The following is a 26688-nucleotide window of genomic DNA, read 5'->3' on the forward strand; positions in this document are numbered from 1 at the left end:
GCCACTTCAGCCCCTGGAGTGTAGCTGTAAACTTTTAAACACTAAAAATAATGATACACAGAGAACAGCCTTCCATGACCTAAAAAAGCTATAGAAACGCTTATATGTAATCTGTGGAGTAATGTTCCAGATGTTAAAGGGTAGTTTGTCAGGTCTGGATAAAACTGCTTCAGTAATGAAAAACAGGTCAGTGGTAAAGATGCAAGCCCTTCTCTCATTAGGATCCTTCCTAATGACACAAGGCAAATTGAGTCTTAGGTTTTTAATACACTTCTAAGGATCTCATTTATCTATACAAATATCCTCTCATATTCTCTAAGAGTTTAGGAAAAGAGGACAAAGATAGATTATCTAGTCAAGAGCAAACTATAAAGAAAAAGGTAACAGAGACATCATCATTTGAGGAAACATTTGTTTTAAATTTTTGGGTCAGAGAATCATTCTATGCCAAAGTACATCAAAGCATATGACAGTAGTAGACAAAAAGCTGAAAAACAAGGTTTGGTACCTTGTGTCACTAGAGAGCTCTGGTGGTACACACATGACACTGAACTTCTGAGACTGAATTTTCATTTTCTAACTATCAAAACTAGGACAGTTGTTGGCATATTCTGAAGCAAGTCTTTAATATTAGTTTCAAAACAGCTCACAATAAAAAAAAAACAAAACAAAATACCCCAAAAACAACCAACCAAAAAAACAACCTGAATTCATCAGTTTCCAAAGTTGATCCACCAAAGCTTCGTTACACAAAGGGGACTCCATGTTCTTGGTAAAAGGTGGATTCTTAGTCAGCATATCCAGAATCTTATGCCTGAAAAAGAAATAGAAAAAAGCATCTTTATTAAATCCAAATACACTAAGAATACAAAGCTTGTTCAGTTATTCAAATACAGGATTTCTTCCAAAATTTTAACCAACATTTTATGCTTTTTGCTCTTCCTTCTGTCCACAATACACATAGACACAGATTTACCAACGGCGACATAACTTAAAAATAAAAACCAAGGTACAAAGCAGCACGATGTTATTAGACATTTTTAACAGTCAGGTACAAAACTGTGGCTACATGTGGCTCTTCTGTGTAGTAACCACCTTTTTTGCACACGAACTTGATAATTACCAAGAAGGAGCAACACCGGTAAATACATTCTGACACCAAAGAATTTTTAAGTAACTAAATGTTTATGACTGATACAAAACAGCAGGACCAAAACCAGTGACTTGCACATTTTTGTGGAAAGGAACACTGTCACCTCTTAAGTTATACTGGTGTATACAAATTCTGCATTTACCATGTTTGCTTATAATATTTACATACTGAGCTGAAAGTAGATATATTTTTCCCCACTTTCTTTCTTTAAACTTGGCCTTGAAAATATCTTATGAATGAGAATGATTATCTCATCCATTACTTCTTATTTTAACTATTTATAGCCAGCTTTTCCTTTGCTGTCTTACACATTTGGGCAAAAAAAAATCTTACAGATTTTTTTTTTTCTTTTCTTTTAGAAGAGGCTTATATGTAGCACTCAGTTAAAAATTTAAACTCCTCTTTAAAAAGATCCAAATCAAGTTAAGTCTCGTTCCTAGACTGAAGCTAAACCTCCTCTAGTGAGTCGGTCTGTATCTACTTTTATTAATAAGAGTGATAGAAATAAAATAGAGAACAATCTCTGTGATCTTTGTAAGAAATCAACTATAGTGAGAGAGTGAGAAGAATATTATTAAGCTTTTGAAACTCAGTATTTTAATGGTGGCCATAAGAAGAAAGCGTTGGGAAAAACAACTATTATGAACCTTTATTTTCAAAGGTTTATAATGAATGTGCTAAAATATCCAGTCACTCTGGTGAAAACAAAGTTGGAGTAGGTAATACTAGAAATTACACCATATTTTCATATGTTATCCTTTCACCCCATCTACAGTCTAACTATTGCTTTACACTCCTTACTGGCAAAACATTGTGTGCACCATGTCTCAACCTCTGTCTTTTCGAAATATCACAGTGTCTTTTTGCCATATTCAACATCAGATTTACATACTTTATGAGGAAACGACCTCTAACCTCAGACCTTCACCACAAGGGTAGAACATTAAAGAAAAAAGAAATATAATGGAGAATAAAAGCAGAACGTATTAATTTCTGAGATGTGAATAGTTGATGCATCAAAATATGTTTCATTTTCTATAAAAGGAAAAACAATTTCATGAAGAAGTATTAATCAGCTAAACATTTGATTTATTGTAGTGGTCTCAGGCTAAGAATTAGTAAAAATACTGGTTTTTTATTAACCCACCAACCTTATGTAGGGTACAGGATCATTCTGAACCATAGCAAGCAGCCACTGCAGTTCTTCATAGCTCCTATCAACTGCAAAGAAAAAAAAATATAAAATGCCTATAAATATATATGAACTTGAAGGATTTGGGTCAAGACAATTACAAGTTCCTGAATTTGCATACAAAGCCTAAATCACTGCAATTAGAGAGGGATTTTACTAATTATAGGTCAACTTCAAAGTAAAACATGGCTTAGTTTATACACTGAAATAGAAACATGCACACAAATCCTTCATGCCTCAATTGTTCAATAACTTGACTATTAGCAGGTAACTCTGTCACTTGTGAGTGTTGATTCAGAAGATCACAGAGAAGCCTTTCACAGCTTTTTTAATCCGGGCACTTCACAATTAAAATGTATTTTGAAACTTATCAGCACATGCTTCTAGAAAATTCCTGTCTGACATTGTTGGAAACAAAATCAGCTTGTTAGTTTAAAATTTAAAATACACTACAAGACTCCTTTGATTGTCCGAGCACCATTGCAAAATAGGAAACAACACAGATACTTTATGAAGATGTTCGCAGAGGGACCCCTCTCGTGCTAGGCTGCCAGCCTGAGCAACACCCACTGATTGCATCCTCTGAGTTCAGCCCATGACCCAATTTCCTACCCATCTCACAGACTACCTATCTTGTCAGTATCTTGCCAGTTTGTTTAGAAGAAGGCTGTGGGAAAAGAAAGATATGTAGATTTTGACCTTGACAGGCTTGAGAGGTGGGCCCATGCCAACCTCATGAAGTTCAACAAGGCCAACAGCAAGGTCCTGCACCTGGGTTGGGGCAACCCCAAGCACATATACAGGTTGGATGGAGAATGGATTTAGAACAGTCTTTAGGAGAAGGACCTGGGGGTGTTGGTCAATGTAAAGCTCAACACGAGTCAGCAATGTGCCCAGAAATCCCACCGCATCCTGGACTGCATCAAAAGAAGTGTGGCCAGTAGGTCAAGGGAGGTGATCCTGCCCTCCTACTCTGCACTTGTGAGACCTCACCTGGAGAACTGTGTCCATTTCTGGAGCCCTCAACACAGGAAAGACATAGAGCTCTTGGAGCAAGTTCAGTGGAGGGCCACAAAGATGATCCAAGGGCTGGAGCACCACTCCTATGAAGACAGGCTGTTCAGCCTGAAGAAGAGAAGGCTCCGAGGAGACCTTACAGGAGCCTTCCTGTACCTGAAGGGGGGCTATAGTGTGTGTAGTGATAGGATGAGGGGTAATGGTTTTAAACTGGAAGAGAGTAGATTTAGGTTAGACATTAGGAAGAAATTCTTTACTGTGAGGGTGGTGAGGCTCTGCAATAGGTTGCCCAGGGAGGTTGTGGATGCCCCCTCCCTGGAGGTGTTCAAAGCCAGGTTGAGCAACCTGGTCTAGTGGGAGGTGTCTCTGCCCATGCAGGGGGTTGGAACTAGATGATCTAGGTCCCTTCCAACCCAAACCATTCTGTGATCCTATGATTTTCACACTTCTGGTAGACATGAAAACAAGTGACTGCTTTCGAAAATAAATACCCTCTTCAGAATTTTTCAAATTACAAGAGGTGGTGCATCAGTTCTCGATTACACCAGGGCATCTCTGAGACCCTTTACTTTAACTTTCCTGAGATTAGATAATCATGAATATTTATTTAGAAGTTTGCTGTTAACTCTTATAAGTATGCAACTGCTTTGTTTTATACATATATCTACTAATAGTCATATAACTATCAGAAGCTAACTTAAAAAAGTTTGTTCACTGGAAGCCAGTTTAGATCAACTGACAAGTCCTTATAGGGTGCCTCAAACATTCTACAGAATTACTGTGTCTCAGAAAAAGCCTTACTATTCACAGCAAAGAAAACAACTTGCTCAGTTCCACAGAGAAATTAATTCTTTTAAAGTAACTTTAAAAAAGGCAGTGCTATTCCTGCTCTGTGAGTTGATAGAAAAACATGGGAGTTCCACACTGCCCTAGAAAATACAGACTTTCCTTTTTATGGAAATTACAAAATCTGTCAGTTTCCTGCACAAGAACTGTTAAAAAGCCAGCTTTGGCACAAGAAACAGGCATTCGATAGCTGCTGGTTTATATCCAGTTTGAACTGGAAACCAGGTAACTGGGAACGACGAGATTCAGACCTCTTGGCAATAGACAGCCCATCATTTCTCCTTCCAAAGCCTGGATGAGGCCTCTGTGAGAGCAGTGCTGCTAACTTCTCTATGGGTAGCTGAAGAAGGCAGTTAGCACACTGAGCTTCCAGATTCACCCCTCCTCCAAAAACTTTCCAGTTTTAGAGCAGGAGGTAATGAGTTCAGTGCTGGAAGGCTGCACAAGAGAAACGATAGTGATGACCAATTGAATAGGAGGCTCTGTTGTGAATTGTAGTGCCTTTATAGCAGATAAATATTCACATCTGCTACTTCTGCATCAGAGAAAAAGTCATTGGCAAGGGGCAAGGCAGTTAGGTACAGTAATACCCTAATCCACCATTTCCAGACCCCACAGTGAGATCAGTCAAAAATTATGTTCAGCTCAATCACTGATCCCTTCAAGTTATCTTCCTACTCATTTTTATCATTCAAGTTTTACCTTTCTGTAGAGGATTTCAAGCAACTTACTCTATCTTGCTTATACATCAACCCATTTGTCAGCTGTTTTAAAGATGTACTATACTACTTTGCAGTACAAGCACTATCTTATCCAAGTCAGTTATTACCTATTAACAACATCCATAAAAGGTGAAGAATTGAATGAGAAAACACTCTTCCTATCAGTTTGTCTTTCCAAAGGGTGGGGATGAATTAGTGTGGAGATTATTCTAAAGGAAGCAGGCTGACAAGTAAGCTTTCCTTTCTTCAGCAAATCTTTCCACTAACACTATATGGAGGGAGAAACAAAGAAAGCAGCCTAACAGAGAGTGAGATGCACAGCACTAGCAGTGTTCTAGCTGCATATCACTCACAGGGTCACCAAACATTACAGGTGGGTTATGGATCCAGAATGCCTGGTGAATGACAAGACTGAGGAGTGAGCTTGAGAGTGATGCTTAGTGCACAGCCTCCCTTGAAGTGATGAGTTTTTCTGTGAGTCTGGTTTCAGTCTGTACACGTATGCCTGCATTCTGCCAGATGTACTCAAAGACTCCATGTGCTTTAAGACCTCCCACTTCCTATCTAGTTTGAGAAGACTTTGGACAGGATGACAGCAGTGAGATCAGACTAATAAAGGCCTTTCAAAAAATGAGAAAACAATTACTCATGCAAAAAACAAAGGAAACTCTCGATTACCCTGAAAATGAAAACATGAAGTTTAAGGCAGAATAATTAGAAGTCTAGAACCACCAGTCTGCTTACAAAGGAAGAACTGAAGGATTTGGCCACTTTGATAGGGATAACCCTTCAAACACAGGAACTTCCACAAATCTGTTGAACAGAGAAAGACTAAACCAGACAAACTAGCAGGCCAATGTACTACTAAATTAATTTTACAAAATGCAAATCAAAATGCAAAGCTATAGTTTCTAACTGCCTCTAGAAAATCTGTCAGGATTGAACTTGAGCTCCAAATGGCATTTAAGAAAGGCCTTGCAGCAGTCAACCAAGATACAGACAATATTCAAAGAATGGAAACATCTCACAAACATAAGCTATGTATAAGGAATGACAAAGCAGAAACAACCAATAACCATTAAAATAATCTAAGTTTCCAAAATTTATAACTGTAAGATGCATGCAAAAATGCAAAATAAAAAATTAGCAAAAAGGTAAAGCAAAGCCTAGAATTCGGACTAGCAATTATGGCTGAATTCAACTGAATCAAAATCAATGAAGATGCAGTGTTAAAAAAAAATAATCACCAAAACCCCTTAGCATCACTCATTGTGCTATCTACTCATTATTTCAAAACACAGATATCTGATTAAATTTAAAAGACACTGAGAACGATGCTCACCATATCTTCATAAATCATTTTCTAGGACAAAGCATCAATAGCAATCTCAGCTCCTTATCAATACATCTGTTATCACACAAGTTCCTCTGGTGGACAGTATTTCAACCCAATATTAATGAGGTTAAGAATTACACTTTCCTACTATATCATAAGTGTTCCAAAGTGTCAAAATACTTGGAAAAAGTACCTTTTGTGTAATCAACGACAGCCTCCAATGCTGCTATTCGGACATCTACAAAGTGTCCATATTCTGCATATGACTTGAAGAGAGCAGGATCACTGGGGACATGACCATTCTTCTGCAGCACTCGAATAGCTTTTAAACAGCTAGATGTGGTAGAAAGAGGAAATTTATATTAGGTTTCTGGAATGCCTGCCAAGAAGAATAAAACTACTTTATTCAAAATCAAGTATTGCAATTTTTCTAGAATTATATTATCCAAATTAACATGTTACAATTACTTCCACAGGATTAACACAGCTCTCATTAACTCTGAATTAGGCAGAACCATAAACAAAATTTCCCACTGTGCCAAATCAATTGTTTGGTGTCAGCAGAACTGTACTAACTTACAGAAAAGCACAGCTGTGATGATACTGTGTATTCTAGATATTGTTACAAGGCTACCTTCTCCAAACTTTCATAAATGCTCTTCTTAAAGAGGCACAAGCATCATCAACTTGTGGCTGCCTTTAGAAGTCTACACTGATAACAATTAATGTTGAAAAATAAAGCAATCAGGACAAACTTGAACCATCAGCTTTTTGAAATTGGAAGGAATCTGGCCCTTAAGATTAAGACACACAAGCTAAAATCAGAGAATCATAGATTCACTTATGTTGGAAAAGACCTAAAGGTCTTTAGATCATCTAGTCCAACCATTAACCATACCCAAGTCCAGCACTAAGCCACGTTCCCAAACACCACATCTAGATGACTTTTAAACACATCCAGGGATGGTTACTCACCCAGCTTCCTGGGCAGCATGTTCTAATGTCTGACACCCCTTTCAGCGAAAAAGTTCTTCCTAATATCTAGTCTAAACCTCCTCTGGTGCAGCTTGAGGCCATTCCCTCTTGTTCTATTACCAGTTAAATCTCAAATACTGACCAGAGAAGGGTACACAAAACCCAAAAAAGCAGCATTAATGTGTCTGCTCTTGTCATGTTTATAAGAATTACTAAATCACACCTGACAGTAATGGTATGCCTGTAACTAGGAAGAAGCTTCTCCATATTCAGGAAACGGGTAATTTCCTCAAGAATAAGTCGAACGTCAGGATTTAAGTTATCCAGTGTTCGAACTTCATTGTTCACACTGACTGCAGGAGTCACAGAGTTGGCTAAGGCATCAATCAGCTCCGCACGATAGTAGTTGTCTGAAAACTAGACAAAACCAGCTTTTAAACACAAGCAAACATAACAATATGTATTATTTAAAAGCTTTGAAATGCTGAAGCACTGTTATGGAACAAGATCTTAAAATAAAAAATGTGAGAATCTGCATGAGAAAGCAAAATGGAAATAAATTTCTTCTGAAAATGGACATCCTATCAATCATTAATCTTTACTCTGTAATAAAAGCATATTAATAGTAATAAGAGTATATTGATAGGAATATACTGTTCTATAAAAATGGAATCAGGCTTTGAACATTTTCCAGATACGGAAAATAAAAGCTGTTATTTCTAAATGTGTGCATCTAAAACAACCTGTATTTTTGTATTCAGTACCAAGGTTATCGGGTTAATGGGTGCTTAGCATCTCAGAAAATCAGACAGTATCTAGATAGTAACTACACAATCTTCTGAGGTGAGCTAATGCTTTCACTGCTGCTTAGTGAGGAAATTCTTGCTCCTTCATTCCCTCTTTTTACCTGGGCTTTTTTTACCCTTCCATTGTGCTGGCATTTGGTGGTTGTTAATTTAGTGTCATGGAATCATGGAATTGTCACTTGGAAAGGACCTCTAGAGATCATCTAGTCCAAGTCCCCTGCTAAAGCAGGATTGTCCAGAGCACATTACTCAGGACTGCATCCAGGTGGGTCTTGAATATCTCCAGAGATATCACCATAGAAGGCTAGTAGATCGGTCAAGTATGATTTACCCTTGGTAAACCCATGCTGACGACTCCCAATAAAATAAGGGCTACTTCAGAGGTAGTCTATGTGGGAAGGAACTTTAGATGACAGCACTTCCAACTTAGATGCTTCCATGTAGTGATGGAACAATATTAACCTGGCTTTCAGCTGTTATTTAACTAGATGAAGACAATCCAGTTCCATGAGCTAGAGCTGAAACTCAGAATCTAGAATCTCAGAGTCCTGTACACCTGCATATTAATTATCAATATATATATAGATATATATTATTATTTTTTTTTTCTTTACTGGGTCTTTCAAGTACTTTTCTCAAGGTGAAAAAACCTGACAAACCAGTACTTAATTTTGCATGATACATGTTAGCCTCATGCACACCTTCTCAAAACACATGAGGCTTTCGAATGAAAGAGTAGAGCAAGAAAAGTATGTGCACAAATGGAGACAGCAGGTCCTTAGTAAGTCAACAAGCACAAAGAGCTTTGAAAAATCCAAGAAATGCTGCCATAGAAATGTCAGCTATGGAACATTCTGTAACATTTACTGTTCAGTTTAGTGTATCACCTTTTCATCAACTCTTCTATCCAGATGTTTACATTAGTGGCATAAAACATCAAGCAGTATATTAACTAAGACTTTATTCAACAAAAAAGTGAGAGTTAAAATAAGCACATTCTTTACCTTATTCTTCCTGTTATCATTATACTTGATCAAATCCAAAATAAACATTAAAACCTCCTTAGGACAGAGGTTATGAACATCTCTCAGAAGGGCCATGGCAACAGGCATAGTCTGTGTAATAAAAATAATACTAACATCATTCTTACATTAGTGAAATGATAGTTACACTCTGAAAAGAGCTACATCCTGAAAAGGAGCAATTCACAGTTTTACAACAGCAAATCTCTGAAAAGCTGTATTTAAAAGTTTCTTGAAAGTCATACCACATGCTACATAATTTTCAGATCAAATTAACTCTGTAATTATTGCTGAATAATTAGTCATAGTGCTGACATTTGAAAAAAACTAAATATCTGAGGAAAGACTGAAGTCATGGCACTAGCAAAAATAATGAATTAAAAATAATGAAACAGAAAAAGATGGTGGAACTAATTCTGAGACACTGAATTTCGGTGTTTTTACATGAACATTATGTCTAAACTTCCATTACCATTGAAAGGTATAGATCCAATATAGGGAGTGAACCCAAAAGAATTATTAGCCAGACAAGTATTAAGCTGACTAGGTATTTATTTTAGAATGAGCTAAGCAGCCTTCTTAGGCTCCACTCACTCAGATTTAGGGATCTCACTCTAGATGAATAAATTTGGGATGTGGGATTAAAAAGGAGAAAAGTGTAAGTTTTAGTGGGAAAGAGTGAATAATAATAAAAGGAGCAGAAAAATATGAAAGAACGTCCAAGAATGAGACTGGTGCGGACAAGGATGAAGCCGTTTTGGACTGAGTAAGAAAACAATAATCAGGAATATGAAATTTGTGAAATGAGAACTCACATCATCCAATAATTACTAAGTGAACCTTGACAGAAAAAAACTGTCATCCATTTTGTTATCCACTGTATATCTAACAACTGTAGGTCCCAGTAAAAAAACCCCTTGCATTAACAAAGTGAGCTGCAGCAATATATGATGTTGACAACTAACGGAATAGAGAGCTAGATGGATTATGAAGGACCTTGAAGTAACAAGCCCATCATTTAAAGATAAGATTATGAGATTTTATTTGTAGTAAGATATCACTGCCATGAATAAAGACAGAAGCTGAATTCACCTAAAACATAAGATGAGCAGCTTTGATACTGTGCAATAAATTCTATTTAAGAATGAGGTCACAAATATTTACAAGTAACACGTACTCCATTCTTCTGAAGAAACTGCTAATTTAACTTCAGCCACTAAAAAAATGCTGAAATTCTGTTACCTGATTTTTGTCTAAAATGGAACAGATAACATGTAAGAAAGAACTAGTTGCTTGGGATTTTTGTGGAAAGGTAAAGCAGGACTGTGCTTTCCATGTTTCTGTAGTTGACAACCAGAGAAATATTTTTGTATTTCGAGATGTCTTTTGACATGTTCCATGAAAAAAAAATAAATATACCTTTTGCAGAAAGTAGCTTTGAAAATTCATGAAGTTGTTGGTCTTCACAATGTTTGGACAAGTCTTACAGCAAAACATTCGAGTAAAGAGTGACTTCATGGCTGGTGGTCCTGTCCATGTACTCACCATCGAATTTGCAATCTATATAATTAGAGGGGAAGGGAAACCGTATTAACACCATTACTGCAAGTTTAGTTTGGCTGTAGAAAAAGACAAGTTTCCCATAATAAAAAAGGATAATTGCCAAGAACATACTGTCCTTCAAACAGATACATATTTTCATCAACATACTATCTTATATTAGTTAAGTTTTCACTGCCAAAAAAACTGCTCTTGTGCCTTCCCAGCATCCCGGGTTTTATACACGTGGAGCAATGAAAACCTGCAGAGAAGAACACCCATGCTTGATGATGAATTAAGCCTAATGAGAGACTGTGTCTGTGCACACAAATGGTGCCAATGCATCCTACAATGCAGCAACAGTTTCCATTGTTACAGACACACCACAAACAAAAGAAAAATCTGGTTTCACACAGAAGAAAATTAAATTTATTATCTCCTTCTAAGCTATTTAGCTTGTTTCAAAGGGTATTACATATGCAATAAGAGAAAGAAAGGTAAGAGGCTATCTGAAGATGGGTAGCAATGCATTTCACCATTGCTCTTACATATGATGGGCCTTTTATTACTGAAAACCATTTTCCGACTAAGTCAAGCTTCAAAGGAAAGTCAGGGAGAGAAAATACTGTGGTCAGACTAGATGTTCCCTTTGCAATAACTCAAGTCTTTGCACTAAAGATAGCTTTTTTTGTAAACTACATAATGACTTCCTGCAGAGAAAGCTTAATCCCAAAACCTGCTTAGAAACCATGAGGAAGAATTTAAAACTGCAAATATGAAATTTATGCGGCAGGATAAAACTCAACTCCAAAAATACTATCAAAGGTTACTACATTTAAAAGATATTCACTGTTTCTTTAATATCAGGGTGTAAATTTTTATGTATTTTTAACTTCTATTTATTTTAATAATTTCTTTTTGCAAAATCTGTAAATGAACAATGGTATTTTCAAAAGAAATCAACAGCAGTTAAATCATATTTCAGTATAATCTGACTCATTTTAATTTTTCTGTAAATACTGACATAATCAAAGTTTTTTATTTGTTCTACTGATATCCTCTACTTTCTGAATGAAATGCATTCACATATTTTTGCCACCATAATGCAAGTAGCCTGTCTTGCATTATTTCTACTTAAAAAGATGGAATGTACACTCTGGTTCTGCATCCTTCTATTCAGGATAGCATAAAAAACTGGCCTAACACGTAACTGTCATGCACAGTTATGAAATTCCTCTATGTTTTGGGAGGGGAGGCATTTGTGCTGTTGTTGCTTTTTTTTAACCTCCTAGCACATCACCAACACTGCAATGGATCTAAATGGAAAAATTACCCTCCATATTACTGGGAAATTACCATTGTGACTTCATTTTCTCCTTTCTCTGTAGGGTTGTCATTAACACCTTCAAGTATGTGCGAACACACACACACATCTATTTGCTCCTTCATCAATAAGGATTAAATATTTTACCTGGACACCTCATGCCTGAGAGACCAGAGTGCTGTTTTTCAACAAAATATACTCAATATTTAGCAAGTGTAGTAAATTTGGTTTTATAATTGTATGATCACCTGTCATTTCTCTGGATCAACTTGAGTACACCAAGAACACTTCACAATAGTAAACAGCTAGAAGTTGCAATCAGCAAAAAAGAACTATCCCCTTAAAAAACAAGAGGGACTTGTTTTTTTTACAGAAAGGATTACAAATCCTGAATATTTACAAGGTGTGAAAGTGACACTGAGTTAGTGACAACAGGAACCGATTCTTACTAACACCCTGATGTTGGAACTAGTAATAGAATATACTACACTTTCCTCCTCCGTAACTTACAGAATGGCAATAACCATATTATCAAAATATTATGAATAATCATATTATTAAAATACTTCGTCACAAACATATATTGGATTTTCATTTTCAAAATACAGCCAAAGGATTTATTTTTATACAGCTACTGGATTATTCTCAACTGGTACACGGAAGAAAGCAAGATATATGCCAATAACTTTACAAACTGTCACTAGGCATGCCTTTATGTCCACAGAAGTATGTCAATAACATGCCTTTTCAGAAATTCTTTATCCACCTAGCTGTTTTATAGGGCTCTAATTTTCATTCTTAATTCTAATTTTCTGTCTAAACAACAGTAAAAAAACCATTCACTTTTCAAGGCAATGATTTGGGTTTTAATTATTTAACTGCAGACCAACATGATGTATATTTTGTGCTCCTATTCAACCTGAAACAACACCGAGCAGAACTCTGAATTCACTCGAGGCATATGGATGAAGTTCAGCACTTCAGAGCTCTCAAAAGACAGTCCAAGGAACTTCCCAGTAAAACAATAATAAAAAAAATACACACTGGCTCTGAAAAAAGGTTAAACAAAAGGCTTTTATTTCTGCCACTTAATGAAATCTGGAAAAATCCCTTGTGGTTTTCATGTCTGACATCTCAATTTTGACAATTATGAAAGCCTTCTGAAGTCTCCATTTACAGACTAAAATAATACAGCTTTCCTTTCAAATCAGTCATGTTAAGAATATGCCCTGCTTTAAGCAAGGATGAAGCCAATTTTCCTTTTACTGATTTTTATATTTGTTTTTTTTCTTCAAGCTTTCTTTTAACTAGTCACAGAGTATTCTAACTAAGACTGATAAGAACGGAATGTTTTTCTAACTGCTGGGGCTTCAAGGTTGCACCTTCACTCTGCCGGCTCAGACACTACGGGGAGATCTACGACCCCCCCGTAGGAGGCTGGGTTAGACAGACAGCAAAACTGGCCAGAGATATTCCATTCCATGTATCTATGTAAGCTCAGAGGAAGGTCAGAGATCACAGAAGACAACTTCCTTCCTGCTTCTTCTTCCCTTCTCTTCCGTCCCTGGCCGGTGTCCCGGGAGGACTCCCATCCATCCATCAACGTCGACCCCCAGGCTCGAGCTGTCCTGACTCTCATCACTCTCCACTTTCTCCAGCAACTCCAGGATTTTTCAGGACTGTTCACAGCTCAGGAGATACTGTGGGAGTTGCTGGGAGTGGGGGGACGCGAGAGGCTTTTGCACATATCTGAACATTATTTGTATATAATTGTATATATTTTCTTATATCATTAGTGTTTAATTAAAGCTGTGTAGTTTAGTTTTCAATCCAGCCAAGTCTCTCTCTTTTTCTCTCTCTCCTTCCCTACCTGAGTGGGAGGGGGAGGGGATCGAGAGCATTGTCATCGAACCTGAGTCAAACGGTGACAGAAATACTTGGCAAACAATTTAAGAGGCTAAATTTCAAGCCAGTTTAAGAACTGTGATGATTTTTGACCCGTTTTCAAACATTTACAACATCTAGCAGACTTCTTGCCTCATCCCATCCACAGCGACCTCACCTTTGCAAGGCAGAAGCAGGCCAGCATTCTCACTCTGTAGAAACACTGCTCTTGCTCTAGTATATCAGTCAGTGCAAGACGTGATGCTGGAGTAGGGAACTTTTCCAATGCCAGAATGGCTTCTTCTTGTGCAACCACATCTCTCTCATATCGAAGCTGATATTGCCACATGAAATCAGATTGTTCAAATTCTACCTTCCTCAGTACTGACATATCAGGGTCTATTCTTATCCAGAGCAAAGGGGAATCAGCACTAAGACAGACATGAAAAATGTTAATAGCTTACAACATTTCAATACTGTGGAAATTCAAAAGATATCATCTCTTGTCATGACTTTCATTTTTAAAGTATTTACAGTCAAATAAATATAATTAAGGTTAGAAGGGACTTCTGAAAGTCACCTAGTCCAATCTTCTGCTTGAGATAGATGGCAATTCTATAGCCTCCCAAGGCAATCTGTCCAAACCTTCTAATATGTCAAAGTGAATACAGTGTTTTAGTTCTTTTCACCTACAGACCTGAGCTCATGGTAAAGAACTGTTTAATCTCAAAATATTTAATTCTACTTCTTTAGACACCAAAACTTTCATAGGTTAGCAGCACTTTATCACCTTCTACAGTTTAAGACTACCAAAAAAATATCCAAAGAAAATCTGTTGGTCAACACCCAGCTTATTATATACTATTTTTTAACCAATAGGTGTGAACACACACATGCCTTGATGTTGAAAGCTGACAAGGGTAACTGCAAATGCACAGAACTGACAAGCCAAATGACAATAAAAGAGAAAGTATCAACAGACAGGATTAAAGTCTTAGTTCTACAAATAAAATTACTCAGTTGCATTCCACCCAAAGAAGATAGTTCTAAGCAGATCGTTTCAGTCTCAGCTCTGTGTAATGCAATACCTATGTATGTCAGCCATCATACAGAAATGGCAACAATTACTTGCTCAATGAAAATATCCTTTATAAAACTATTTCTCATCTCATTGTAGATGGGTTTGAATCTTTGAGAATTTCCAACACTTCTAAGGTGACAAGCAACCTATCCTTCTTCAAAGACACCATCACTTTCCAAGAATAGATTATTTAATTCTCTCAGCCAGCAGAAAGTACTAGCAACTTCAGTATTTCTGAGAGCACCACTTGCTCCAACTTAAGGAGGGTAAAATGGGCATTAACATTCAGCAAGAATTACCTTCCAAAGAGCTAAACAGTTCCAAATGAAATTAATGCAAGTATGAATTTCAGCATGAAGCATTCATCACTTATTTTCAATCTAAAAAGATTCTTTTGGAATCAAGCAGAGATTCCAGGAACTTGCCTATCTTATTCTTAGTTAAATGGTCTTCTTCAAGGTCAAACACAAACTGCTCTTTCTTTGTTTCAAGAAAATTCTTGTTTACATTTTACCTATAAACTCAGCTGGAAGATATAATTTAAAAAGTATAAGAAAGAATCAAGTCTTTTTTTCTATTACTTTATCATACCTAACATTTTTTAAAACTGATTATAGTAGGCAGCCCATACACTTTACACTTCACCAACATTTTCCCAGCTACAGAAGAAAAGTCTTAAAGACAGCAAAGAAATTTGCCAGTCGTATAATGAAGTACAGCATTATAATTAGTCTTCCAAAGAGCATGCTTGAAAAAAGGAGAACATGGCTCAGTCTCACAATGAAGTCCAGCCAGCTAACTTACTCCATAGCAGAAAGGTCCATGTCCACCTCTTCTCCATTCATCAGTGGAATCTTTTTCTTCTTATTTCTGTTAAAAAGAGAAAGTAGAAAAACATAAGTATTAAAAAAAATTAACATATTAGCAAAGATATGGAGCTTAAACCTGCAAAAGTATCCTGTGTATTGCACCACATCAAGAAATAATGCTCTCTCCAGGAAAAAATATTCACCAAGTTAAACTCTGCGTAAGTTTTATTCAAATAATAATCACCAATACTTCACACTCATTTAAACATGACTCCCACCATATTTACAATTACACATAAGCATACAACTTTGAGAAGCAGAGGTAGAAGCAGTTATTAAAATGCATTACGATGCTGCTTTTCTTGTTCATTAGCCCTAGAAGTCATAATAGAAAACTCTGCAAGTGCTTTGTTAATACATCTTCACTTGAGGATTCCTCTGGCCTAAATTTGTCTTCCCCCTAATTTGTCTTTGCACTCAACCTATTCTATACAAATAAACTCTTCATAAAACTTCTATAAAATTCAAGACCTTTACTTATCATTAAGCACTGCATATAAAATGCAAGGTTTCCTGCTGTATACAAACAGCAGTAAATTCCATTTTCTCTCCTTACATCACAAGTAAATCATATTCAGTAAGATTAAAAAAAAAACTATAAACACAAAATACAGTTATCAATGCACTACGCATTTTCATATATACATACTAAAAATACTTGCATTTTGTATTTTAGTTCTTACCTTCTGCTTTTAGAATGGCAAGGTATATCATGTTTAAGACTGTTTTCTTCAATCTGCAATGTATGGTTGAATGATCCATCAAGTTCCTGCACTGTCACTTTAAGAGGACCCTTCAAGTTCACAAGATTTTGTTATTAACATTAAAATTATGCTTATTAATGTATACATCATACTTGTATGCAAAATACTTGTAGGTAAAATATGGAAAATTGACCTTACCACGTATTTCTGAGTCCCAGGAGACATGTAGTCTTGTTTTATTTCCAATTCCAGTACATTCCGTTTTCTATTAAATGCAAAGCTACCGTAAAATTTTACAACTCCACTCTGATCCCTAAAATAAGCAGTATAGGAATTCTAGTGCCCAATGCAGTAGTTATAAAAAAACATAATTCTCAGTGTTTTCACTCTTTACACTTCCTTTATGCTTCTTTATTCCTAGAATTTCCTATCCCAAGAAAATCAGGAAATCAAAACACTTATGAACATTCCTGAACTTTACAACATTTGTTTTTTCTTTAAACAGTCCCTTGATATACAATCAAATACCTTATGAAGATAAACTGAAGTACAAAGAAAACTACCTAGTAAGAAAAAAATAATTACGAAAAACTATTTTGGACCCCACCATATCCAATGTTCCTGTAATTGAGTAAGACTTGCAATTTCAATGATTTGGCTTACTATATATTTCAGTTAAATAAAACTCAGGGCAAAATGTAGACAATAGCTTCTGGTTTCTACCCATGCTATAGTAAACTCAATTATTTTATTGCAGTTTTCAAACTGAGTCACTGTGAGCACTAATATTTTTGTGTTTGTGTATATAGATGTGTGTGTTCATATATACACGAGTGTATACAACATAACAGATAAAAAGTAATTATCTCACTCTGCATTTTTATCCCAGACAGCAACTCCTTCAAGTCAACTGTTCCCGTGAATAACTTAATGATTCAAAACTAAAACACTAGAATAAAGTATTTTAGTCCAACTCTCAAATATAAGACAAGAGCATGGAAGGAAAACCTGTTCTTTCATGTCTTGATATTTAAAGGAGGAGCTTCTTATCATACATACATTATTGACTTGTCTCCCAAAATATGGTCATTTCGCTAGATACCTCAGACTGGTTCTGTTCACATTGGCTGCCTTCATAAAGGTCTGTGACTTTGTCATCAGGTACAGCTTAAGGCATTTTTACTGGTTTCTTCAGCACATGATTAAACTCAGCATCAACACAGCACTCAATACCAGAAGAGAGTGCTAGTTATAGTAATTAAATACCCTCCCAAACAATACAGACTTCCTGTGGTCTTACAATGTGGAAAAATCTACTACCAAAGGTGCAACAATGTACAAAACATGGTAGGAAGGTTGCAAAGGATTAAACACAAGTTACAGTCAACAGGATGAGCCCTGGGGCCACATTCCAGAGAAGCTGAAAAATGCCGGAATCTGAGCATTACAATTCTTCCTTGCTTATAGAGCAGACACAGTTAAGGTTCATCCAGCACAGACAGCAATGCTGACACTCAGGTATAGCTGCAGTGTGAATGTATGTACACGTACAACTCCTGTTTTCCTCAAGTGCTTGGCACAGCTAAGTATGGAAATCAGAAAAATGTGTACTTATAATTTATGGATCCTTTTGATGCAGATAAAATAATATCTTATAATATTACTCTATAAGTAGTAATTATACATTGTTAGATACTGAGATGCATGAACACTATTAAGTCAGCTGAAATAAATGTCTAAATATAAATACCTATTTTTGTTTCCTGTTAAAACAGTAAGTTATGGTTTTACTGCAGTCATATATGATTTTAGCCTGTAGCCATGTTAATTAATACTACTAATTAAACCTGTTATACGAAGCAAATTCAAATTTACCAGCATTTCAATCCAAAAGAAGAAATCCTATTTCTGAACTAATATAACTGAAATCTAAAGAATCAAAACACAGACATTTATTTTTACCTGTAACACTAACACAAGCTACTAAGCTATTACATGTTAGTATATTTTAAACTATCAATCTGCACTTTAGGTTACTTATTTCATGGTGACTTACTGGAAATCACATCTTAAAATGCACCAGACTATAGTATTTTCCATGTCAGACTTTAGCATATTTCTATGGGCAGTGTCCTTTGGAATCCCTTTAGTATAATTTGGCCTTAAATTCCAGCAGGGTTCTTGTGCTTCTTTCAAAGTAAAACTTAAAATAATGAAATCCCTTCTAGTCAAGAATACCCAAAAAACCTAACTTAATAACTATGAAAGAAGTGTGAATCTGTGGCTTCCATCGATTTCTAATTTAAAGAATAACTGTTTTAAGAAAGATATTTCATACCTTTCTTCACATTCCTTTAACAGTGCCAATTAAAAACCAAGTTCATTCTCCACATTAATAATCCAGACCAAGAATAAAAAGGATACACCCACTGCTTTATTAAAGGTTGGATGTCTTTGCCAGAGACATTTGAGATAGATTTCAAAAACCCAGATGTGGAAACCAACATCTGACTCCACATGTGTGACTGGAACTTCTGAGATGAAGCAGTGCTGGCCAGACTCAACAACTTGTTGAAAACCTAAAATGAAAAAAAGTTATTATTTTCACTAAATACTTCAATATAAAAAATAAGCTTTTCTGTTTAGTAGCAGCTGAATTGCACTAAGAGCCAATAAAATAATTATCTGATAACTGGCCTCAAAAAAAGTCTTTCAAAAAAAAGACATTTCAGAAAATGAGTTACTTGTCCCTATCAGAAATTGTCATTTGCATATACAAATATATTTTTTACTTAAGGCAAGCTATCAACCCCCAGTTTCTTGACATGAGAAATGTTTAGTGGTAACAAACTTAAATTAAAATGTCTTCTTTGCTCATCACTGCTACAGGTACAACTTATCACCCAGCTTTTTAACTAACAGAGTCAAATTCAAAGTAGTTCTAAGCACCTCTATACATCAAAATAATTCAATTTGTGAGGTTAATCACTGCAAGCCTGGCCTTTATTTACCAAACAATAATGCAGAGGGTAAAGGGTGTGGTTTTGATCAGTTCTTTCCACTGAAGCTTTTTTAAAGAATCACATTCCTCAAAATTGTATGTACATACATAAAATCCATTAAAAGACCATCAGCTTTCAAAAATTACATACACTGAACCAGATCACCGACTATATCTGCTTCTTAATAAAAAAAGTCATAAAGTTTCATATTCCTTTTTAAAAATTGCAAAGAATCATTACATTTATGTAAAGAAAGCTTTTTAAAAAGGTGCATCTGCTGTATTTTCAATCTGACAGCTGATTATAATAGTTCTAGCACAAGCACATTCATGTTATCCTTCAAAAAAACCCAAACCAAAAGAGATGAACAAACCAACCACAAACACATCCAAAAATCTTAAGTTGATAGGAAAAGTTATCACTTAGTTTCTAACTGGCTGCTTGTTTATAGCATTCTTATACTTTTTAAGGTGTGTCACAAAACACAGTAAAGAAGAAAAACTACAACTCTGCAAAGTTTACCATTTCGGAATAAAATTACTATCTTCTATTCAACTGCTTCTTCCAGTATAAAGATCCCTCTATCACTGAAAAGTTTACACAGGGAAAAGAACAGAAGCTGGATTCTCATTACTTTCATTATTTATAATTTTACTAGATTAGATCGCAGCAATACCAGTTAGGCAGGGTAAGTAAAACAGGTCCTTACTGTTAACAACCAATCACAGCAACCCAAAGCAATGAAATAGCTTAACATCAAAGAGAATATGCAATATATAAAAAGTACTACAAGTTACGTAGACGAATAATAGTTATCCTAATCCTAACATGAATTACCTACATGTTCTGTTTGTTCTCTCATGCTAAAACTGAAAATATAAATAAAATCCTATTATTTTCCAAAAGACCTCGTTTGTTCTTTCTTAAATGACATTTAATGAATAGAAATGGAACTAAAGACAAGCGGTTGCTATATTTCACATGATCATTTCAATCCCTACCTGTAACATGAACTCCATGCTAATCCTGTTCTCAATCAGTCTCATAACAAGATGTGCTTTACACTGGAACATAGTGTAATATTCCCAGGACAGCGTATGAGGGTGTTTGATAGAAAAATGTAAATGTGATGCAGGGCTGAAAAACAAAAATAAAAAAACAGCTTTCTATTTTGCATTATATGGAAAGAAACTTTAAAACATACCTTAGCAAACAAGATTTTAGCTGCACCAACAATTATTTAGGATCTCTCTTACTGCTTTAAAGTTATAAATTATGATATGCTTAAAATGATCACACACTTGTACAGAAAGGTGACATGGGTGTACATACCTGGTGTACAGCAACTACTGTACAGAGTATAATGAGAGGCAATACATGCTGTGTATTACTGTAAAGACACAGCAATAGCAACCAGAGCAAGGAATCTGTGACTTGAGCCTGGAAATTACTAATTGACATTCAATTCCCCCTGTTCCGCTTCCATTTCAAAGTGGCTGTATATGGTGAATAGTTTAGCAATAAATTATTGTTGCAATTAACGAGAAGAGTTTTAAAATTCACATCAGACTTTCATGTGACAGGCCAAAGGAACTGCTTGTTTTTTATTTTAGTTAGCAACTTTATGCTTTCAATACATTGGCAAACTGATGTCTTCTTCTAAATCAGATAACATGCCAAGGAGGACTAGGCACAGCATCATGTTACAGCTGCCACACTGTTTCCATAACTTGAACTATCAGGGGTGCTCCTTCACACATACCCTTCATGTCTATAAGCAAAATATTTTAAATGGTTTCATTTCATTCCATATCAGAAGACAAAACAAATGGTGAAACCCTGAAACTTTTAAAAACAGAACTGATTTCTGGATAGCCTTGGTGGCTGTACAGCAATAAAATGCCAAAAGACTTTATTTTTAAGAGATTTAAAGTAATTTTCTCCAGCAAGTTTCACATTTCAGAACACAAACATTCTGACCTCTAGCCCAGCTGCAAAATAGAAAAGTGGCTGTAATACTGTAATTCTTGAGAAAAATAAGGCCTTTTTGCCCCCTTTCAATTGTTTGAGAAGTGGAGATAATTAGAAGTTCATTTTATTGATGAACCAATTCTGTGGCAACTATATTTTGTTGTGTTGTTTCCTTTAGTTCTTTTCACACAACATGTGAGTTTTCCATGAAAGAGTAACAAACATCTTAAGAAACTGGACCCACACCATGTCAGGCCAACTTCTTAAGAAGTGGGAATCCAGACTTATTTTATACTGATTTGTGGAGAATCACAAATTAGCCATTACAACACAGAAAATTTCTGGGCTCAAAATTTGATTCTTTCCCTGTGATTCCTGCTTATAGATATTAAACAATTTCCAGATGGACCAGGCACCTGATTTTTCCAAAGAGTGTAGAAGAGGACACTGCAAGACAGAATGAAATAATTCATTAATTGCAATGGTCAAAGATAGGTGTTACAAGCCTGACATTTCATGCCAGCTATCTCAGTAAAAGACTGGTCTTCCAGAACCTTCAAAGACAAGAAGGCTCCAGGGAGACACTCTAGCAGCCTTCCAGAATCTGAATGGGGCCTACAGGAAAGCTGGGAAGGGACTTGTTACAAGGGCATATGATGACAGGACAAGGGGGAATGGTTTTAACATGAAACAAGGTAGATTTAGATTAGATACAAGGAAAAAATATCCAGGCAAGTTGTGGATTCCCCCTCCCTGGAAGTGTTCAAGGCCAGGTTGGATGGGGCTTTGAGTAACCTGGTCTAGTGAGAGGTGTCCCTGTCCATGCAGGGGGCTGGAACTAGATGACCTTTAGGGTTCCTTCCAACAGAAACCATCCTGTGATTCTATGCTTCTGTTAAACAAACCATTTTAACTTTGACCAATTCTTCCAGGCAGTTGAAAGATATATAGCAGCAAGAAGTGCTCTCCCAGGACAGTACCAGCACTGGGCTCATTATCTGCAGTTCTTAACATTTCAGGAGATGGCAAGAACCATTTTTTTCAATTCTTCTATTTACTGGAAGACTCCCTTGACTTTAAGGGAGTCTGTTTAACCATCTTAGGAAGATTAAAAAACAAAAAGTATTTCTAAATTTAAGCAAGTACTACCCTTCTTAGGTAGCCTGTGTATGAGAGTAAGAAGGCACTTAAGTTTACTGCTTGCTGTTCCTAGTTGACAGGCTAAAGTTAGCCTTATCAAAACTGTCCTGGTATTTTGGATACTTCTCTATTATGAGGTAGGGGAAGGTTAGAAACCATGAAAGAATTGAAATGCAAGGAGGAAACTGAGGTTGTGGCTCAGACATTATATAATAATTTGGTCTCGGTATAAAACTATTTATCCAGCTTCAAAGTATACAGTTGATTGACCTTGGTAAAGTTCTTTTCTTGAAAATTACAACCAAGCCAGGACCCACATTCTTGGCCTTCCTAAATTTACTAAGTGTTGATTGATTTTCATACTGGTTACATTATTTAACCGCAAATCAAAACTAAGACAAGTTTGTATTTGACAGTTACATTTTGTAGTTAATTCAATATTAATACATTTCTTTCGATTATATGTTTCTTCAATTATTATACTTACAAAACTTTCATTGAATTTGCACCAAATGAGAATTAAAATTAGCAATATGGACTTAGAACCTTTGTCAAGGTGAAAATTGAACTGGATCTTTGGTGGAAATTTGCAATGCTCATGCTCTCAAACACAATCCAGTCTTTCATCAGAAACGTGTCAATGTAACAAATGAAGCTTGATTTTGAGGCTTTCATTCACACAGCATTTAACCTGTGGGGTTTTTTCTTTCATTTTCCCAAGCTCTGGGATTTCTTCTTTTACAGTAAGTGCTCTGAAAAGCAATGTTTGTGTTTCACCAGGCATAAACAGGAAGAATCTATGAGACCTGTGTTTTGCACAAAAAATAACTCGTGTCTGAAAGAAGGCTGTGTTCCCCCCCCAATGATTTCTTACCATATTCTACTTTAGTTGAAAAAATAGATTATTAATTAACCTAATTTTTTCTTCATATTATTATTATTTGGGTCTGCTGTAACCCAAATATGCTTGACAGGAAACCATATGATAACAATCAGAACAAAAAAATGCAAAAAATATATTGGAGAGAAATATTCTAGACATGGTTATGAAGAACATCTCTATGAGATTGTATCATAACTAGATTAATTTAACCAAGAAATGAAAAACCCAGCAAAAGGTTGTCATCAAAACCTATATAGACTTACTGATCTGGCTTCTAGTACTTTTCTACCTCCAGTGGCTAGCACTACTCAGTGGCTAGTACAGGAGTATCACAAAAGAGGTAGAAATTCCTAAGCTAGCATTATCAAAGCCACAGTTATCAGGAAGATGCAAACCCAGTCAGTTCACAGTTACCAATGGTAATTCACAGATGACTAATGTAGTACTTTTTTTCCCCACTGCAAGGTGGTAACAGAATGGAAATGAAAGAGCAACGAAAAAGAATGATGACAGTATAAAAAGCCTAAAGATTACTAACACGTCCAAAAATAGCTCAGGTCAAAATTCTCTATATTCTCTCTCATCCTCTTACTATAAAGTAGTTTCATAGCAGCAGTAAAAAACATTAATTATACTTCATTCCTTTGAAGATTTGAAGTGAAAGAAAAATAAAACAGTGGTACAATATACTCAAGATGTACTTTATGAGACTGGTAATACATGCCTTGGGCAGCTGAAGTTCTACAGCCTTTGGCCTTGCACTACACAACACACCCAAGGCATGTATTAATGGCCCCATAAAAACATACCCTGTAATGACTCGCAGCTTAAATAAACATACTTGTCTTTCTCTTTTCCTCCTCCGAATATTGGATGCAGTAAAACTCCACCAGTCTTCAGTTCATATGCCACTATTTGATCTAACTCCTAAAAAGTACAACATACATAAGCAAGCATAATTTTGAAAGGTAGAGAAATTATTTAAATACAACAGGAAAGCTTTTCATATCATTGTTTAAGCCATACCTCTTAATTAAACTTGTTTACAAATGAAAAGAGCATTTTAAAATTAGAGATGCTCCTCAGCATAGTAAACAATAATAAACCAGCAGAAATTAGCAGTTAGTACTTGTCCTGGGTCCGGATTGTGGGTTAACCCACAATAATATTTAACTCCAAGATATCTAAAGAGTATTACTGTTCAATAAGTAAGTTGTCTCTGACCAAAAGAAATAAAGATCACTGTTGCCTTGAAGTGGAAAGCAATACGAGGTAGATCTACACAGTAGACCACAGCATATAGAAGCTCACTTTGACCCATGTGCAAGCCAGCTCCGAACTGGAAGAGTCTGAATTTGTGTGGTGCTGTGCCCACCTTAACAAGCACACTTCAAGGCAGTATGCTTGCACAGGCTTACTGTCACCCAACAGTCAATGTGGTTTTGAATCTAACCAGGTCAGCTTGAGAACAGGAAGAGTTGCATAGTCTGTCTGCAACCCAGTGTTAGTCAAGGAATTTCATATAAATTTACACACTTTCATATACTGATAACACATTAAAAGCAGGAAGGGCAGAACTGGAGGCTGTGACAGAAGCAGCTCTTAATTCTCTTTGGAAGCACTTAACTAACTCATGAGCAACTAACATTCAGACACAACTTCTGCTGCACACAGCAGCGAACTCTCAGGTAACCATCATCCAGTTCTGCTGTTCCCTGTAGCACACACCTTTAGCACCAACAAGACATGACTGGTCAGCTGAATGCACATTAGGCAAATAAGGATATTGTATTGGGCCCCCTGTGAGTAAGGGGTGGAAACTGAGCCCGTGGGTTCAGTAATACAGTTTTTGGAAGAGGAAGGGTAAGAGAATGTGATGATAGAAAGACGAAGAAGATACACATCTTTATGTGAATTAGTATTACTGGCAAAAAAGAGTCACTGCTTCTATCACTAGCAAGCACCTGTCTCAGAGTACTACATTTGGGCATGTAAGGTACAAACAGACATTTCTTTTCCAAGAAATGAAATCCCTTCAACAGGGATTTTCTACTTTTTCATTATTTCATTTAGTACTTACATGATACTAAAAGTTACCTGATCAAACTATTGATCCAAGCTAATACAGGAGCCCATCCATATGAATGGCCATCATAGTATAACAAGTTCACCAAATGTATCTCTGTAGAAATTCCATATTCAAAGTGTTTAAAAAAGTACAATTTTTTAAAACCTTTTCATTGGTTTTGTACAAAAGCCGAAACAAAAAGAGAAAAACTAATTGCACAGAAAGACAATGAAAATTATTATTCATAAGGCAGTCACAGAACTGTTTTTTGGTTGATATGTTTGGTGTTTTTCCTTTCTAAAAGTGGTAAAAATATTTTAGCTCTAAGTTTTGTCATTACTAAATATTTATTCAGATTGCAGTGCAAAACTGTATTATATTCTTGTTTTATACTGCATCTTATTTGATGTAAAATGTCTGAAAGATACAGAAAATACTACTATAAAGTTGGTTACCTGTTTAATCCAGTGGCGATACTCATTAACACCAAAGGTTTTTTTCATCCAAAGACCATAAATATAACCAGAGATTCCCTTTAGAACCCACTCATCTGACCTATAATAAGAAAGAAGCATGAATTATAGCACTTCAGAAGGAATTTTGTAAGGAGTGGTATTTTTGACCAGCTCAGAATAGCCACAAATTTCAGCAGGTTATATAAATTCTCTAAGTCAATAGGAGTCTGATGAGCTGTGAACCAATTTATGTAACTTGGCACCTGGACAGGACTGACAAAACTGAAAAGCTAGTGAAAACTGAACTTTTACCACAGAAGCCCAGATTAAAACATAAACCCAAACTATTTTAGCTGAAACAGTAGCAACAAAATGGAGGAAATGGACAATAAAGTTAAACCAACTGCTAATATATATGATCTTAATTTATTGATAACAATCTCTATGCAATGCAAAAGATTTGGACAGAAAGTAGACGAAATGCCTATCTTAACATGGCAAATACCCATTTAAGCACCTCTTTTCAGAGTTATGTTTTAATAGGGAAAAAATATGGACAAAACCTAAAAAACTATCATGAAACAGAATTATAAAAAAAAGAATGACATACAGAGTATGTCAAAGCAAATAAAGACAAAACCAAAGGAAGTCATTTTGAGGGAAGAAAAAATTGTCTTCAAAATGGAAGTAGACTAGAAA

At 35.9% G+C, this 26688-nt stretch overlaps 1 protein-coding gene across 2 annotated transcripts in view; it reads right to left on the minus strand.

Annotated features, from left to right (window-relative positions):
- The window catches only part of TAF2 (TATA-box binding protein associated factor 2), a 58470-nt gene that overhangs the window by 16639 nt on the left and 15143 nt on the right, over positions 1–26688 (minus strand). For both annotated transcript variants that reach the window (XM_051609603.1, XM_051609604.1), the window contains exons 9-22: positions 25990–26089; positions 24308–24393; positions 20474–20609; positions 18895–19049; positions 16669–16783; positions 16450–16559; positions 15702–15767; positions 13995–14247; positions 10489–10629; positions 9052–9162; positions 7465–7658; positions 6460–6599; positions 2305–2374; positions 705–814 (exon numbers count right to left, since the gene is read on the minus strand). In XM_051609603.1, the coding sequence (XP_051465563.1) occupies positions 705–814; positions 2305–2374; positions 6460–6599; positions 7465–7658; positions 9052–9162; positions 10489–10629; positions 13995–14247; positions 15702–15767; positions 16450–16559; positions 16669–16783; positions 18895–19049; positions 20474–20609; positions 24308–24393; positions 25990–26089 (1787 nt within the window). The remainder of the gene's footprint in view (positions 1–704; positions 815–2304; positions 2375–6459; positions 6600–7464; positions 7659–9051; positions 9163–10488; positions 10630–13994; positions 14248–15701; positions 15768–16449; positions 16560–16668; positions 16784–18894; positions 19050–20473; positions 20610–24307; positions 24394–25989; positions 26090–26688) is intronic.

The sequence above is a fragment of the Apus apus genome, chromosome 2 (assembly GCF_020740795.1).
Source record: "Apus apus isolate bApuApu2 chromosome 2, bApuApu2.pri.cur, whole genome shotgun sequence".
NCBI lineage: Eukaryota > Metazoa > Chordata > Aves > Apodiformes > Apodidae > Apus > Apus apus.